The 18,528-nt window shown below is 37.4% G+C and overlaps 1 protein-coding gene across 2 annotated transcripts in view; it reads right to left on the bottom strand.

Annotated features, from left to right (window-relative positions):
* The window catches only part of APOOL (apolipoprotein O like), a 122,966-nt gene that overhangs the window by 80,018 nt on the left and 24,420 nt on the right, over nt 1-18,528 (bottom strand). The window contains exons 1-4 of one of the 2 annotated variants that reach the window (XM_082680836.1): nt 9,400-9,487; nt 9,040-9,187; nt 7,310-7,394; nt 272-376 (exon numbers count right to left, since the gene is read on the bottom strand). In XM_082680836.1, coding sequence (XP_082536962.1) covers nt 272-376; nt 7,310-7,330 — 126 coding nt within the window. In that variant the 5' untranslated portion in view covers nt 7,331-7,394; nt 9,040-9,187; nt 9,400-9,487. Of the gene's footprint in view, nt 1-271; nt 377-7,309; nt 7,395-9,039; nt 9,188-9,399; nt 9,488-18,528 lie in introns of those variants that run through there. The other variant, XM_082680835.1, reaches the window with a different exon arrangement.

Raw genomic sequence — 18,528 nt, 5'->3', positions numbered from 1 at the left:
TAGAAGAACTAAAACCCTGTACTACTCATTGATTATTCGTTAAGAAAAATCACCAATTGTTTTTCATTGGAGTTAGGATTTTAGATGTTTGGGTTAAATATAATAGTGTTTACTTTGAGATGCCTTGTAACTATTTCTCACAACTTAAAAAACGAGCCTAACAAATAGTTCAAAGACGTTTTTGATGACTAGAGCTAACAAACAAACCAACCTCACAGCTTTTACATCATATTTCTGTTATACAAAATTCAAACTTTTGTAGGCAAGTTACCTGCTCTGGTTTCACTAGATGCTTTCTGGACTCCTCTTCTTTGGCCGCATGCACACTTATAGATGCACATATTAGAGCTGCTGGCATGGTTGTCAGCTTTCCCATCTGAGAAAGAAATATCAAAAAGGTATTTTTAATTGAAAGCTTCCCACCCTCTATTTCCTGATAAAGTTTGGGGGGCATCTGAGGAACACTATTGGTTTCATTTAAATTTATTAAAAACTCAAGCACTCCAAATTATTCACACATTTTTAGGATATAATTCCTAAAATTCTTTTCTCATGGTAGAGTCTTATTTTTACCAATTTGTTAACTATCTACTTCATATGGAATATAGCAATATAATAATTACTAGTTACAAGTGAATATAAGCTTTGAGGGATGAAGTGAGATATAGATTATGATATTCACTCAGTCCACAAATATTTATTGAGCAATTACTATATGTCAGATCCATCAGGGAACAAAACAAAGATCCTTGCTCTCATGGAGCTGACATTCTAGTGGAGAAGAGGCAGGAGATGAACACAATACATATATTATATAGTATATTAAAATCGATAAATGCTATGGAAAAAGTAAAGGATAAGGGTGATCTGGAGTACTGGGTGATTCAGGTTGTATCTTGAAATAAAATTTATAATTACATTATTTATAAAAAATAACAACCTACCATTACAAATCTTATGCCCCTAACTAACATATTCCTTTTTACCTATTTCATGCTTGATCTAAAGCCAAAAGTGACCTTAGTTTTAGATATAACTTGATTTGAATTAAGAATGCAGGAAAATTACTGGCTCTAAGAACAAAGTGTTCCAGTGTTTATCCAGGTACAGAATAATTCCTAAAGATTATTCATTCAACAAGGCCAAATGAAAAGCTTTCCAGGGAATGACTATTTTAAGAGCTTGATTCTTTAGACTCAGAAGGAGGCCTGCTGAAATTGACCAAAGACATCCAGAGGGAAGAGGTCTCTCTGGCTTACACATAAGTGGAATTGTTCAAGAACTGGAAGAAACACTGGCCAAAGGATTCCAAATCTTATTGAATAACAGTGATCGTGTCTGCACTTCATTTCTGACATATTTTTCAATATTTTCTGGACAGAATACGGGAAGCTGCAGGCACTAGTTAAGCAATTTCCTGTTTAAACTAGGCATGATTCTGATTTAGATTGAGACTCCAGAAATATAGGGTAAAAGGAAGACTCAACACTAATAAAAGAAATTGTGTTCACTGTTTTTCCCCTTCAAGCCTCCCTCTAGTACATAAGTCAGCATCACAGAACAATTTATCTAGGCCTGCCTTCCAAAAGGCATCACTTCTGATTTCTTACACACAGTTGGTGTTCACTAATGAAATAAGATTTCCACTCAGTATCTAATGTCGGGTATCAATAAAAAACATATTAAAATGGATGCCAGCAATGGATATTCTCCCGTGTACCTGAAAAAACTTTTCAATAAAGCTCTGATTATTTGAAGCATGTCAATTCTTACAATATTTAAAACCTATTTTAAAAATACCGGATTAGACCTTACTCCCTAGATAGAACATTTGAAGTATGCTAATATCTGAAAAAATTTCAATACCCTATGTTCTTAGTATAGTTATTTTATTTCACATAATGGAAAAATAATAGCATGTAGACTATAAAATAAATTCTTAGGTATTACTTAATAACTATGATCGACTGCTCCAGAGTGTGGACTGACTAATTGAACTAGTGGCCTAAAAAGTTAATACAGTATACCTTGAAAAATGCTTAAGTATCTTTGCTACATTTTCTACTCTATAGGGCAGGGTCCATCCACCTTGACTTTTATTAATAAGGCAGTGTGGCATAATGGTAAAAACATAAGCTTAGGAGTTGCACAGACCTTGTTTTGAACTCAAGTTGTGGAACTTACTATCTAAATCTGGGCAAGTTACTTAAGCTCTTAAGAATTATGCTGCCCAATATGGTAATTACTAGATGCATATGGTTATTTAAATTTAAATTTATTAAAAATAAATAAAATTTAAAATTTAGTTCCTTAGTCACATTAGCCCCATTTCAAGTGCTCAACAGCATAATGTAGGGCACAGATATACAATATTTCCATCACTGAAGAAATTTCTACTGGACAGAGCTATCTTAAGAGTCTCAGGTTATATATCTGAAAAGAAATGGGAATGCCTTCCTTTTTATGATTACCTTGAGGATTAAAGAATTACATAAAAATGGCTTGCACTTGGTAAACGGGCAATTAATTCTAGCTCCCCATTCTTTCTGATTGCTGAATAAAGATGTTAAGTGGTGGTGCTTACTCCCCATTTTTCTTCTCACATGTATTTGATGTTAATCAGGCTCTAGTGAGGGCCATAATAACAATAAAAAACATAGCATACTTACTGCCTCTAAACAAAAAAGGCCAAGACTTTGATCAAAAGAAAAGAGGCAGGGCTCCCCTGGTGGTGCGGTGGTTGAGAGTCCGCCTGCCGATGCTAGGGGACACGGGTTCATGCCCCGGTCCGGGAAGATCCCACATGCCGCGGAGTGGCTAGGCCCATGAGCCATGACCGCTGAGCCTGCGCGTCTGGAGCCTTGCTCCGCAACGGGAGAGGCCAGAACAGTGAGAGGCCCGCATACCGCAAAAAAAGAAAAGAAAAGAAAAGAAAAGAAAAGAGGCAGATTGGCACACTCAGGCCTTTTCAAAACACAGGTTATACTGATGAAAAAGGCATCACTATCCAGAGAGACAGCTGATTATATACCACACTGAAAAAATTAGAATATGGATTGGTAAACTACAGATCTGGGCTAAATCTGGTCTGGACTCTGAGCTAAAAATGCTTTTTCTTAAAACATATTTAAAAATTTATAAAAACAAAATAAACAAACAGAAAACAAAGAAGAATATGTGACCTTTTGTGTCCTACAAGTCTAACATATTTACTATCTGCCCCTTTATAGAAAAAAACAATTGCCAATGCCTAATTTAGAAAATAAAATAAGGTATTTAAAGAACATCAGAGCTTGGGGGTATTATAAAATTTACAGGCTCATAAGGCTGTTAGTTAAATAGTATTAAAATTGGGCAGAGGCAATCCTAGTTTTCACAAGGTAAGACCTTGAGTTAAAATTATTTGTAACTTCAAAATAATGACTTGTCAATTCAAAATTATGTGTCTTGTTTAAAATCAATTATCTTCCTATTAAAGATAACAAACAGGCCCTAGAACAGAATTCTATCATATAGAGATTTACAAAGAGCAAGACTGAAGATGAGCATCAGTTAACTCCCCCATGAGACTCAACCCTTCCAATTACTTCTGTAATCAAAATATAGTTGATTCGCATTATTTGCAGTAGTTATATTCCATAAAGTAGCCCTGAACACTGATTTAGGGAATAATGAACACTACTCCTAGGGAAAATACAGGGTTAATTTCTTGTGAACCTCTGGTTACATTTTCATCAACTGATCAATACATAACCTTGTTTTATATGTGTTTCTGTTTAAAGACACCTTGTTTACTATATATTGTTGATTCAGTAACATTGAACTCACAGCCAACAGCACTCTAACTCATGCCACGATGAAGTTTATCCAACATACATATTTTCTCCCTAAGGCATATCACAGCTTTCTTGCACTTAAGAACACTAGATAGCACTTCTGCACTATGCATGGAGACATTTCAAATAGCAGCATTTCCAAAAAAAAAAAAGTGAAAACACTTAGCACTATTTACCACGAAAGGGACACTTGTTCACAGTATGAGAGCTGGAAAAATAAGGCAGAGAATTAACTGGTCCAACTTTACTTGGGAGTACAAACATATCTGTTTTCTCTTCTTTACTAACAGAATTGAAATTTAAACTTCTCTCCTATAAGAATTTTTGTTACTTATTTTGTAAGAAAGAGCATATAATTATTATAGGCTAATCTAAAATCAGTCCTAATCATTAATTCTGCTTTAGAGATATATTATCATGTAGTAAATGCTATTTTATTAAATCAAGAGTCCTGTGATAAGTATAAAACAAAACTGAAATTTAGAAAGGTAAGCCCTAAAAACTAAAAGGAAAATGAAATAAACAATGTTGAGGCAATGATCACACAGACAGGAACAATTCAAAATGAACTTACAACCAGTAATTGGGCTATATCCAAAGGACAAAGAGAACATCAACAAACAAACAAACAAACCTTAAAACTTAATAATCATATTGTTAGTGGCAGTTTTGATACTTTATTATGAACCTGCTCTGTGTGTTATACAAGGAGACATTTAAATATGCTGGCATTTTAAAGATTGAGATTTTCAGTGTGGGAGAAAGATGTAAGATTAATGAAGTTAAAGCAAGATCCTGTAGTTCTGAATTGGAATAAGATTTATCAGTTGATTATATTATCATGATACAGGAAATATAGAAGACGGAGAAATACATTAAAAGACATCATGGTGTACTGGAATATAGCTATGCAACAAAGTACCCCACACAAACAGCCAGATAGACCTTCGAGTTGAGATTTGTAAGAAAATTCAATTGTGCTTGCAATATTGCAAGTGTAAACTGCTTTAAAATATTTGGCTCAAGAACTTGATGAGTCTATTTCCAGCACCCAATGAGTTGTGACAAGTTGACATTAGTCATCAAAGTTCAGTACAGCAGCTTAACAGAACTTTGTATGCTGTAGTGCCTTTTGAGTTGTTTACTTGTGAAGATCTGAGAGGAAGTAGTGATACAGTTGAAAGAACACCAGGCTGTGAATTGGAAAAGCTGTGTTCTAGTCTGTGCTCTGCGAATAATTCACTATGTCACCTTTTACAAGTTAATTCCCCCTCACTGTGTGTCAGATTGCCCATTTGTGAAAGGAAGCTGCACTACAAAATGTCTACACTTCCTTCTAATTTTGACAATGCATGATTCTAAAGTTCAGTGATAATTTCCAAGTATATAATTTACTACAGATAAGATATTGCCATTTTGTTTCTCTAAAAACCAGAAGGAAAGTCACCAACAAATAATTACCTTATATTGAAATAATACTCTAGATTATATAATCAGAATCACACTTTTACTCACACCGAACATCTTAAATGCAAAGACCACAGAGGGAATTTCAAGAATTTAAAAGTCATTTAAAAACATACACAACTAAAAATTACCTCTTACTTAAATAAATGAATTTAAAAACCTTCTTCCTAAAAAAATAAAAAATAAAAACTTCTTCCTAAAGACAGCATTTTTTTTCTTAACATCTTTATTGGAGTATAATTGCTTTACAATGGTGTGTTAGTTTCTGCTTTATAACAAAGTGAATCAGTTATACATATACATATGTCCCCATATCTCTTCCCTCTTGCATCTCTCTCCCTCGCACCCTCCCTATCCCACCCCTCCAGGTGGTCACAAAGCACCGAGCTGAAAAAGACACCATTTTTTTAAAATGGAGATAATGTAAGTGTGTGTGAAGGAGAGGAAGCAGTAGAAAGGATAGGAAAAATGGGTAATTATTACTAAACACAATAAATGGAATAAAAGTAATAATTCCAATTTGATTAGCAACTTAAAATTTCAAAGTGATCTAGTAATATCACTGACTCGGCCATCAAGACACTTGTGTCTAGTCCCAGCTCTGTTCTTGAACAACTATGTAATCTCTAGTTAGTCATGTCATCTCTCTGGGCCAAAGCGTCTTTATTTGTAAAATGAAAGACCTTGAGCAGATAATCTCTTAGGGCCTTAGAATTGCACTATCTAATAAGGTAGACAATATCCACATGTGTTATTTAAATTTATGTTTCAATTAATGAAAACTTAAAGACTAAAAATTCAGTTTTTCCAAAAAAAAAAAAAGTGAAAACACTTAGCACTATTTACCACAAAAGGGACACTTGTTCACAGTATGAGAGCTGGAAAAATAAGGCCACTTCATTCCCTTAGCCACATTTCAAGGCCTCAGGAGATACATGTGACTCCAGTGGGTACCATACTGGACAGCACAGAAATAGAACATTTTCACCACTGAAGAAAGTTTTATTGGACAGCACTGCCTTAGAGCTCCAACCTTTAGGATTTTCTTATGATTCTATCAAAAAGAAGAGATTAAGATTTTGATGAGGGGACTTCCCTGGTGGTCCAGTGGTAAAGAATCTGCCTTCCAATGCAGGGGACGTGGGTTCAATCCCTGGTCAGGGAACTAAGATCCCACATGCCACAGGGCAACTAAGCCTGCAGGCCACAACTACTGAACTCGCGGACCTCAACTAGACAGCCCACATGCTGCAAACTACAGAGCCCACGCGCCACAACTAGAGAGAGAAAACCTGCACGCCACAACTAGAGAGAAGCCCACACGCCACAACAAAGATCTCCCATGCCTCAAAGAAGATCCTGCATGCCGCAATGAAGACCCAATGCAGCCAAAAATTTTAAAAAATTAATTAATTAATCAATTAAAAAAGATTTTGATGAGATATATACACTCTTATGTTTATCACAGCATTACTCACAACAGCCAAGATACGGAAAAAACCCAAAAACCCACCAATGGATGAATGGATAAAAAAGATGTGGTACACGTACCAAAAGGAATATTATTCATCCATGAGAAAGGAGGATATCATACCATTCTCAACAACATGGATGGACTTTGAGCACATTATACTAAGCCAGATAAGTCAGAGAAGCAAAAGTACTGGATGATGTCATTTATATGTGAAATCTAAAAAAGTCAAACCTGTAAAAACCAGAGAGTAAAATGATGGTTACTAAGGGAAGTGGGGGAGGGGAATAAGATTGATGGGTTTTAAGGGTACAAACTTATTAGTAAATAAGCCACAGAGATCTAATGCACAATAAAGACATTATTGTACTGTAATTATGTAATTTGATAAATATTATTATAACAGCAGTCATATTATAACATATAAATGTATAAAAGTAACACGCTGTACACCTTAAACTTACACAACATTACATGTCAAATTTATTCAATAAGAAAAGAAAATGATTTATATGATTTTTGCTTTCAAACTTACCAGTTTTAACTCTATATCCATCCATTCAGGGCATATATGCTAACCTGAAAACAGCAGAAGGAAGAACTGGATACTGTTTATACCACTGTAGAAGAATATAATGGCATTACATTTTCAAGAAAGTAAAAGGAAAATAGGAAAATAAGAAATTTTATCCTTTTATAGGAATGGTTCTAAAAGATGGTCTAAATCTATAAATCAGAAAATAGTCTCATAAAATCATGAAAACAAACCTATAATACTGTGTCTCCTGTACTACTTCCAAGGGCATTTTCCTTAAAGACAAGGACTAAATCTTAGCAGTTGTTGTAGCTACTTTACTCCAGCCTTGTATCAAGTACATGTTTTAGTATAAACTAACATGATAGTAAATCATCAGGTCAAAGTAACCTATCCTTGGACAAATGTAAGATGTAAGGTTTAAAATATGAAGTAATCATATCACCTTTATCCATTCTTTAGATTTTCATTTGGCCTACAGATCATTACCACTCTCCTGAAGTGTTAAAACTTAGAGATGGGGATAATAATTAGTATATCCAAGATAACCTCTCTGAAAGGGAACCCTTGTACACTGTTGGTAGAAATGTAGAGTGGTGCAGCCACTGTGGAAATCAGTACGGAGGCTTCTCAAAAAAACTAAAAACAGAAGTACCATATGACCCAACAATTCCACTCCTGGGTATATATCTGAAAAAGATAAAAACACTAATTTGAAATTTTACATGCACCCCAATGTTCATACAGCATCATTATTTACAATTGCCAAGATATGGGAGCAACCTAAGTGTCCATCAACAGATAGATCGATAAAGATGTATGTATACACACACACACACACACACACACACACACACACACACACACAGACACACACACAATGGAATATTACTCAGCCATAAAAAAGAATGAAAATTTGCCATTTGCAGCAACATAGACTTGGAGGACATTATGCTAAGTGAAATAAGTCAGAGAGAGAAAGACAAATATCACTTACATGTGGAATCTAAAAAATATAACAAACTAGTGAATATAACAAAAAAGCAGCAGACTCACGGATATAGAGAACAAACCAGTGGTTACCAGTGGGGAGAGGGAGGGAAAGTGACTGTACAGGGTTAGGGGATTAAGAGGTACAAACTACTGCATATAAAATAAGCTACAAGGATATACTGTACAACACAGGGAATATAGCATTTTATAACTATAAATGGGACATGACCTTCAAAAGTTGTGAAACACTATACTGTTCACCTGTAATTTATATAATATTATACATCAACTATACTTCAATAAAAAATAAAAGAGGAGGGGGATTAGAGGAAGATGGCGGAAGAATAAGATGCGGAGATTATCTTCCTCCCCACAGATACACCAGAAATACATCTACACGAGGAACAACTCCTACAGAACACCTACTGAACACTGGCAGAAGACCTCAAAACTCCCAAAAGGCAAGAAACTCCCCACATACCTGGGTAGGGAAAAAGCAAAAAGAATAAACAGAGACAAAAGGATAGGGACGGGACCTGCACCAGTGGGAAGGAGTTGTGAAGAGGAAAGGTTTCCACACACTGGGAAGCCCCTTCGCAGGCGGAGACTGCGGGTGGCGGAGAAGAAAGCTTTGGAGCCGTGTAGTAGAGCACAGCAACAGGGGTGCGGAGGGCAAAGCGGTGAGATTCCCGCACAGAGGATCAGGCTGGTGAGTGCCAAGAGGCTGGTCTGCTTACCCGATGGGGCGGGGTGGGCTTGGAGCTGAGGCTTGGGGGGTTTCGGTCGGAGTGCAGGGAGAGGACTGGGGTTGGTGGCGAGAACACAGCCTGCAGGGGGTTAGTGCACCACGGCTAGCCGGGAGGGAGTCCAGGGAAATGTCTGGACCTGCCGAAGAGGCAAGAGATTTTTTTCTTCCCTCTTTGTTTCCTGGTGCGCGAGCAGAGGGTAATATTAAGAGCACTGCTTAAAGGAGCTCCAGAGACGGGCGCGAGCCGCGGCTAAAGGCGCAGACCTCACAGACGGGCATGAGACGCTAAGGCTGCTGTTGCCGCCACCAAGAAGCCTGTGTGCGAGCACAGGTCACTATTCACACCAACCTTCCGGGGAGCCTGTGCAGCCCACCACTGCCAGGGTCCCGGGATCCAGGGACAACTTCCCTGGGAGAACGCACGGCGTGCCTCACTCAGGCTGATACAACGTCACTCTGGCCTCTTCCACTGCAGGCTCGCCCTGCACTCCGTGCCCCTCCCCCCTCCACTCCCCGGCCTGAGTGAGCCAGAGTCCCCGAAGCAGCTGCTCCTTTAACCCCTTCCTGTCTGAGCTAAGAAAAGATGCCCTCCGGCGACCTACACGCAGAGGCAGGGCCAAATCCAAAGCTGAGCCCCTGGGAGCTGTGAGAACAAAGAGGAGAAAGAGAAATCTCTCCCAGCAGCCTCAGAAGCAGCGGATTAAAGGTCCACAATCAACTTGATGTACCCTGCATCTGTGGAATACATGAATAGATAACAAATCATCCCAAATTGAGGAGGTGGACTTTGAGAGCGAGATTTATGATTTTTTCCCCTTTTCCTCTTTTTGTGAGTGTGTATGTGTATGCTTCTGTGTGAGATTGTTTCTGTATAGCTTTGCTTCCACCATCTGTCCTAGGGTTCTATCTGTCCGTCTTTTTTTTCTTAATAATTATTTTTTATTTTAATCACTTCATTATATTTTATCTTACTTTATTTTACTTTATCTTCTTTCTTTCTTTTTTTCCTTCCTTCCCTCCTTCCTTCCGTCCTCCCTCCCTCCCTCCTTTCTTTCTTTCTTTCCTTCTTTCTTTATTTCTTTCATTCTTTCTACTTCTACTAATTTTTTCTTTCTACTTTTTTCTCCCTTTTATTCTGAGCCGTGTGGATGAAAGGCTCATGGTCCTGCAGCCAGGATTCAGTGCTGTGCCTCTGAGGTGGGAGAGGCAACTTCAGGACACTGGTCCACAAGAGCCCTCCCAGCTCCACATAGTATCAAACAGCGAAAATCTCCCAGAGATCTCCATCTCAACACCAGCACCCAGCTTCACTCAACAACGAGCAAGCTACAGTGCTGGACACCCTATGCCAAACAACTAGCAAGACAGGAACACAAGCCCACCCACTAGCAGAGAGGCTGCCTAAAATCATAATAAGTCCACAGACACCCCAAAACACACCACAAGACGTGGACATGCCCACCAGAAAGACAAGATCCAGCCTCATCCACCAGAACACAGGCACAAGTCCCCTCCACCAGGAAACCTAAACAACGTACTGAAGCAACATTAGCCACTGGGGACAGACACCAAAAACAGCGGGAACTACGAACCTGCAGCCTGCAAAAAGGAGACCCCAAACACAGTAAGATAAGCAAAATGAGAAGAGAGATAAACACACAGCAGATGAAGGAGCAAGATAAAAACCCAGCAGACCTAACAAATGAAGAGGAAATAGGCAGTCTACCTGAAAAAGAATTCAGAATAATGATAGTAAAGATGATCCAAAATCTTGGAAATACAATAGACAAAATGCAAGAAACATTTAACAAGGACCTAGAAGAACTAAAGATGAAACAAGCAACGATGAACAGCACAATAAATGAAATTAAAAATATTCCAGAAGGGATCAATAGCACAATAATTGAGGCAGAAGAACGGATAGTGACCTGGAAGATAAAATAGTGGAAATAACTACTGCAGAGCAGAATAAAGAAAACAAAAGGAAAAGAACTGAGGACAGTCTCAGAGACCTCTGGGACAACATTAAACACACGAATATTCGAATTAATGGGGTTCCAGAAGAAGAGAAAAAGAAAGTGACTGAGAAAAGATTTGAAGACATTATACTTGAAAACTTCCCTAATATGGGAAAGGAAATAGTTAATCAAGTCCAGGAAGCACAGAGAGCCCCATACAGGATTAATCCAAGGAGAAATACGCCAAGACACATATTAGTAAAACTGTCAAAAATTAAATACAAAGAAAACATATTACAAGCAGCAAGGGAAACAAAAACAAATAACACACAAAGGAATCCCCATAAGGTTAACAGCTCATTTTTCAGCAGAAACTCTGCAAGCCAGAAGGGACTGGCAGGACATATTTAGAGTGATGAAGGAGAAAAACCTACAACCAAGATTACACTACCCAGCAAGGATCTCATTCAGATTTGATGGAGAAATGAAAAGCTTTACAGACAAGGAAAAGCTGAGAGAGTTCAGAAACACCAAACCACCTTTACAAGAAATGCTAAAGGAACTGCTCTAGGCAAGAAACACAAGAGAAGGAAAAGACCTACAATAACGAACCCAAAACAATTAAGAAAACAGGAATAGGAACATACATATCGATAATTACCTTAAATGTAAATGGACTAAATGCTCCCACCAAAAGACACAGATTGGCTGAATGGATACAAAAAAAACACCCATATATATGCAGTCTACAAGAGACCCACTTCAGTCCTAGAGATACATGCAGACTGAAAGTGAGGGGATGGAAAAAGATATTCCATGCAAATGGAAACCAAAAGAAAGCTGGAGGAGCAATTCTCATATCAGACAAAATAAACTTTAAAATGAAAACTATTAGAAGAGACAAAGAGGCACACTACATAATGATCAAGGGATTGATCCAAGAAGAAGATATAACAATTGTAAACACTTATGCACCCAACATACCAGCACCTCAATACATAAGGCAAATACTAACAGCCATAAAAGGGGAAATCAAGAGTAACAGAGTCATAGTAGGAGACTTTAACACCTCACTTTCACCCATGGACAGATCATCCAAAATGAAAATAAATAAGGAAACACAAGCTTTAAATGATACATTAAAAAAGATGGACTTAATTCATATTTATAGGACATTCCTTCCAAAAACAAGAGAATACACATTCTCCTAAAGTGCTCATGGAACATTCTCCAGGATAGATCATATCTTGGGTCACAAATCAAGCCTTGGTAAATTTAAGAAAACAGAAATTGTATCAAGTATCTTTTCCGAACACAACACTATGAGACTAGATATCAATTACAGGAAAAGATCTGTAAAAAATACAAACAGATGGAGGCTAAACAATACACTACTTAATAACGAAATGATCACTGAAGAAATCAAAGAGGAAATCAAAAAGTACCTAGATACAAATGACAATGGAGACAGGATGACCCAAAACCTATGGGATGCAGCAAAAGCAGTTCTAAGAGGGAAGTTTATATCAATAAAATCCTACATTAAGAAACAGGAAACATCTCGAATAAACAACCTAACCTTGCACCTAAAGCTATTAGAGAAAGAAGAAAAAAACCCCAAAGTTAGCAGAGGGAAAGAAATCATAAAGATCAGATCAGAAATAAATGAAAAAGAAATGAAGGAAATGACAGCAAAGATCAATAAAACTAAAAGCTGGTTCTCTGAGAAGATAAAAAAAGGGACAAACCATTAGCCAGACACATCAAGAAAAAAAGGGAGAAGACTCAAATCAATAGAATTAGAAATGAAAAAGAAGTAACAACTGACACTGCAGAAATAAAAAAGATCATGAGAGATTACTACAAGCAACTCTATGCCAATAAAATGGACAACCTGGAAGAAATTCTTAGAAATGCACAACCTGCCAAGACTGAATCAGGAAGATATAGAAAATATGAACAGACCAATCATAAGCACTGAAATTGAAACTGTGATTAAAAATCTTCCAACAAACAAAAGCCCAGGACCAGATGGATTCACAGACTAATTCTATGAAACATTCAGAGAACAGCTAACACCTATCCTTCTCAAACTCTTCCAAAATATAAGAGAGGGAGGAACACTCCCAAACTCATTCTACGAGGCCACCATCACCCTTACCAAAACCAGACAAGGATGTAACAAAGAAAGAAAACTACAGGCCAATAACACTGATGAACATAGATGCAAAAATCCTCAACAAAATACTAGCAAACAGAATCCAACAGCACATTAAACGGATCATACACCGTGAACAAGTGGGATTTATTCCAGGATTGCAAGAATTCTTCAATATACGCAAATCAATCAACCTGATATACCATATTAATAAATTGAAGGAAAATAACCATATGATCATCTCAATAGGTGCAGAGAAAACTTTCGACAAAATCCAACACCCATTTATGATAAAAACCCTGCAGAAAGTAGGCATAGAGGGAACATTCCCCAACATAATAAAGGCCATACATGACAAACCCACAGCCAACATCATCCTCAATGGTGAAAAACTGAAAGCATTTCCACTAAGATCAGGAACAAGACAAGGTTGACCACTCTCACCACTCTTATTCAACATAGCTTTGGAAGTTTTAGCCACAGCAATCAGAGAAAAAAGGAAAGAAAAGGAATCCAAATCGGAAAAGAAGTAAAGCTGTCACTGTTTGCAGATGACATGATACTATACATAGAGAATCCTAAAGATGCTACCAGAAAACTAGTAGAGCTAATCAATGAAATTGGTAAAGTAGCAGGGTACAAAATTAATGCACAGAAATCTCTGGCATTCCTATACACTAATGATGAAAACTCTGAAAGTGAAATCAAGAAAACACTCCCATTTACCACTGCAACAAAAAGAATAAAATATCTAGGAATAAACCTACCTAAGGAGACAAAAGACCTGTATGCAGAAAATTATAAGACACTGATGAAAGGAATTAAAAATGATATAAATAGATGGAGAGATATACCATGTTCTTGGGTTTGAAGAATCAACATTGTGAAAATGACTCTACTACCCAAAGCAATCTACAGATTCAATGCAATCCCTATCAAACTACCACTGGAATTTTTCACAGAACTAGAAGAAAAAATTTCACAATTTGTATGGAAACACAAAGACCCAGAACAGCCAAAGCAATCTTGAGAATGAAAAACGGAGCTGGAGGAATCAGGCTCCCTGACTTCATACTATACTACAAAGCTACAGTAATCAAGACAGTACGGTACTGGCACAAAAACAGAAAGACAGATCAATGGAACAGGATAGAAAGCCTAGTGATAAACCCACACACATATGGTCACCTTATCTTTGATAAAGGAGGCAGGAATGTACAGGGGAGAAAGGACAGCCTCTTCAATAAGTGGTGCTGGGAAAACTGGAGAGATACATGTAAAAGCATGATATTAGATCACTCCCTAACACCATACACAAAAATAAGCTCAAAATGGATTAAAGACTTAAATGTAAGGCCAGAAACTATGAAGCTCTCAGAGAAAAACATAGGCAGAACACTCCATGACATAAATCACAGCAAGATCCTTTTTGACCCACCTCCTAGAGAAATGGAAATAAAAACAAAAATAAACAAATGGGACCTAATGAAACTTAAAACTTCTGCACAGCAAAGGAAACCATAAACAAGACCAAAAGACAACCCTCAGAATGGGAGAAAATATTTGCAAATGAAGAAAATGACAAAGGATTAATCTCCAAAATTTACAAGCAGCTCATGCAGCTCAATAACAAAAAAGCAAACAACCCAATCCAAAAATGGGCAGAAGACCTAAATAGACATTTCTCCAAGGAAGATATACAGACTGCCAACAAACAGCTGAAAGAATGCTCAATGTCACTAATGATTAGAGAAATGCAAATCAAAACTACAATGAGATATCATCTCACAGCAGTCAGAATGGCCAACATCAAAAAATCTACAAAAAATAAATGCTGCAGAGGGTGTGGCGAAAAGGGAACACTCTTGCACTGTTGGTGGGAATGTAAATTGATACAGCCACTGTGGACAACAGTACGGAGGTTCTTTAAAACACTACAAATAGAACTACCATATGACACAGCAATCCCCCTACTGGGCATATACCCTGATAAAACCATAAGTCAAAAAGAGTCATGTACCAAAATGTTCATTGCAGGTCTGTTTACAATAGCCCAGAGATGGAGACAACCTAAGTGTCCATCATCGGATGAATGGATAAAGAAGATGTGGCACATATATTCAATGGAATATTACTCAGCCATAAAAAGAAATGAAATTGAGCTATTTGTAATGAGGTGGATAGACCTAGAGTCTGTCATACAGAGTGAAGTAAGTCAGAAACGGACAGAAAAATACCGTATGCTAACACGTATATATGGAATTTAAGAAAAAAAAATGTCAAGAACATAGGGGTAAGACAGGAATAAAGACACAGACCTACTAGAGAATGGAGTTGAGGATATGGGGAGGGGGAAGGGTAAGCTGTGACAAAGCAAGAGAGAGGCATGGACATATATACACTACCAAACGTAAGGTAGATAGCTAGTGGGAAGCAGCCGCATAGCACAGGGAGATCAGCTCGGTGCTTTGTGCTTGCCTGGCGGGGTGGGATAGGGAGGGTGGGAGTGAGAGAGATGCAACAGGGCAGAGATATGGGAACATATGTACATATATAACTGATTCATTTTGTTGTAAAGCAGAATCTAACACACCATTTTAGAGCAATTGTACTCCAATAAAGATGTTAAAAAAATACACAAGGTCATGAGAGATTACCAGAAGCAACTCTAGGCCAATAAAATGGACAACCTAGTAGAAATGCACAAATTCTTAAAAATGCACAACGTGCCAAGACTGAATCAGGAAGAAATACAAAATATGAACAGACCAATCACAAGCATTGAAATTGAAACTGTGATTAAAAATCTTCCAACAAACAAAAGCCCAGGACCAGATGGCTTCACAGGCGAATTCTAAAAAACATTTAGAGAAGAGCTAACACCTATCCTTTTCAAACCCTTCCAAAATATAGCAGAGGCAGGAACACTCCGAAATTCATTCTACGAGCCTAACATCACCCTGATACCAAAACCAGACAAGGATGTCACAAAGAAAGAAAACTACAGGCAAATATCACTGATGAACATAGATGCAAAAATCCTCAACAAAATACTAGCAAACAGAATCCAACAGCACATTAAAAGGATCATACACCATGATCAAATGGGGTTTATTCCAGGAATGCAAGGATTTTGCAATATATGCAAATAAATCAACGTGATACACCATATTAACAAATTGAAGGAGAAAAAACATATGATCATCTCAATAGATGCAGAGAAAACTTTCGACAAAATTCAACACCCATTTATGATAAAAACCCTGCAGAAAGTAGGCAAAGAGGGAATGTTCCTCAACACAATAAAGGCCATATATGACAAGCCCACAGCCAACATCATCCTCAATGGTGAAAAACTGAAAGCATTTCCACTAAGATCAGGAACAAGACAAGGTTGCCCACTCTCACCACTCTTATTCAACACAGTTTTGGAAGTCTTAGCTACAGCAATCAGAGAAGAAAAGGAAATAAAAGGAATCCAAATCGGAAAAGAAGTAAAGCTGTCACTGTTTGCAGATGACATGATACTATACATAGAGAATCCTAAACATGCTACCAGAAAACTAGTAGAGCTAATCAATGAATTTGGTAAAGTAGCAGGATACAAAATTAATGCACAAAAATCTCTGGCATTCCTATACAGTAATGAAGAAAAATCTGAAAGTGAAATCAAGAAGACACTCCCATTTACCATTGCAACAAAAAGAATAAAATATCTAGGAATAAAACTACCTAAGGAGACAAAAGACCTATATGCAGAAAATTATAAGACACTGATGAAAGAAATTAAAAATGATATAAATAGATGGAGGGATATACCATGTTCTTGGATTGGAAGAATCAACATTGTGAAAATGACTCTACTACCCAAAGCAATCTACAGATTCAACGCAATCCCTATCAAACTACCACTGGCATTTTTCACAGAACTAGAAGAAAAAATTTCACAATTTGTATGGAAACACAAAAGACCCAGAATACGCAAAGCAATCTTCAGAATGAAAAATGGAGCAGGAGGAATCAGGCTCCCTGACTTCAGACTATACTACAAAGCTACAGTAATCAAGACAGTACAGTACTGGCACAAAAACAGAAAGATAGATCAATGGAACAGGATAGAAAGCCCAGGGATAAACCCACGCACATATGGTCACCTTATCTTTGATAAAGGACGCAGGAATGTACAGTGGAGAAAGGACAGCCTCTCAATAAGTGGTGCTAGCAAAACTAGACAGGTACATGTAAAAGTATGAGATTAGATCACTCCCTAACACCATACACATAAATAAGTTCAAAATGGATTAAAGACCTTAATGTAAGGCCAGAAACTATCAAGCTCTTAGAGGATAGCATAGGCAGAACACTCCATGACATAAATCACAGCAAGATCCTTTTTGACCCACCTCCTAGAGAAATGGAAATAAAACAAAAATAAACAAATGGGACCTAATGAAACTTAGAAGGTTTTGCACAGCAAAGGAGACCATAAACAAGACCAAAAGACAACCCTCAGAATGGGAGAAAATATTTGCAAATGAAGCAACTGACAAAGGATTAACTTCCAAAATTTACAAGCAGCTCATGCAGCTCAATAACAAAAAAGCAAACAACCCAATCCAAAAATGGGCAGAAGACCTAAATAGACATTTCTCCAAAGAAGATATACAGACTGCCAACAAACACACGAAAGAATTCTCAACATCATTAATCATTAGAGAAATGCAAATCAAAACTACAATGAGATATCATCTCACAGCAGTCAGAATGGCCATCATCAAAAAATCTAGAAACAATAAATGCTGGAGAGGGTGTGGAGAAAAGGGAACACTCTTGCACTGCTGGTGGGAATGTGAATTGGTACAGCCACTATGGAGAACAGTATGTAGGTTCCTTAAAAAACTACAAATAGAACTACCATATGACCCAGCAATCCCACTACTGGGCATATACCCTGAGAAAACCATAATTCAAAAAGAGTCATGTACCAAAATGTTCATTGCAGCTCTATTTACAATAGCCCAGAGATAGAAACTACATAAGTGTCCATCATCGGATGAATGGATAAAGAAGATGTGGCACATATATACAATGGAATATTACTCAGCCATAAAAAGAAAATTGAGCTATTTGTAATGAGGTGGATAGATCTAGAGTCTGTCATACAGAGTGAAGTAAGTAAGAAGAGAAAGACAAATACCGTATGCTAACACATATATATGGAATTTAAGAAAAATAAAATGTCATGAAGAACCTAGTGGTAAGACAGGAATAAAGACACAGACCTACTAGAGAATGGAGTTGAGGATATGGGGAGGGGGAAGGGTAAGCTGTGACAAAGTGAGAGAGAGGCATGGACATACAT

This window comes from Grampus griseus, assembly GCF_964374135.1.
Source record: "Grampus griseus genome assembly, chromosome: X".
NCBI classification, from domain to species: Eukaryota; Metazoa; Chordata; class Mammalia; order Artiodactyla; family Delphinidae; genus Grampus; species Grampus griseus.
The sequence above is the reverse complement of the archived record's forward strand: the minus strand, read 5'-3'. Positions and strand labels throughout refer to the sequence as shown.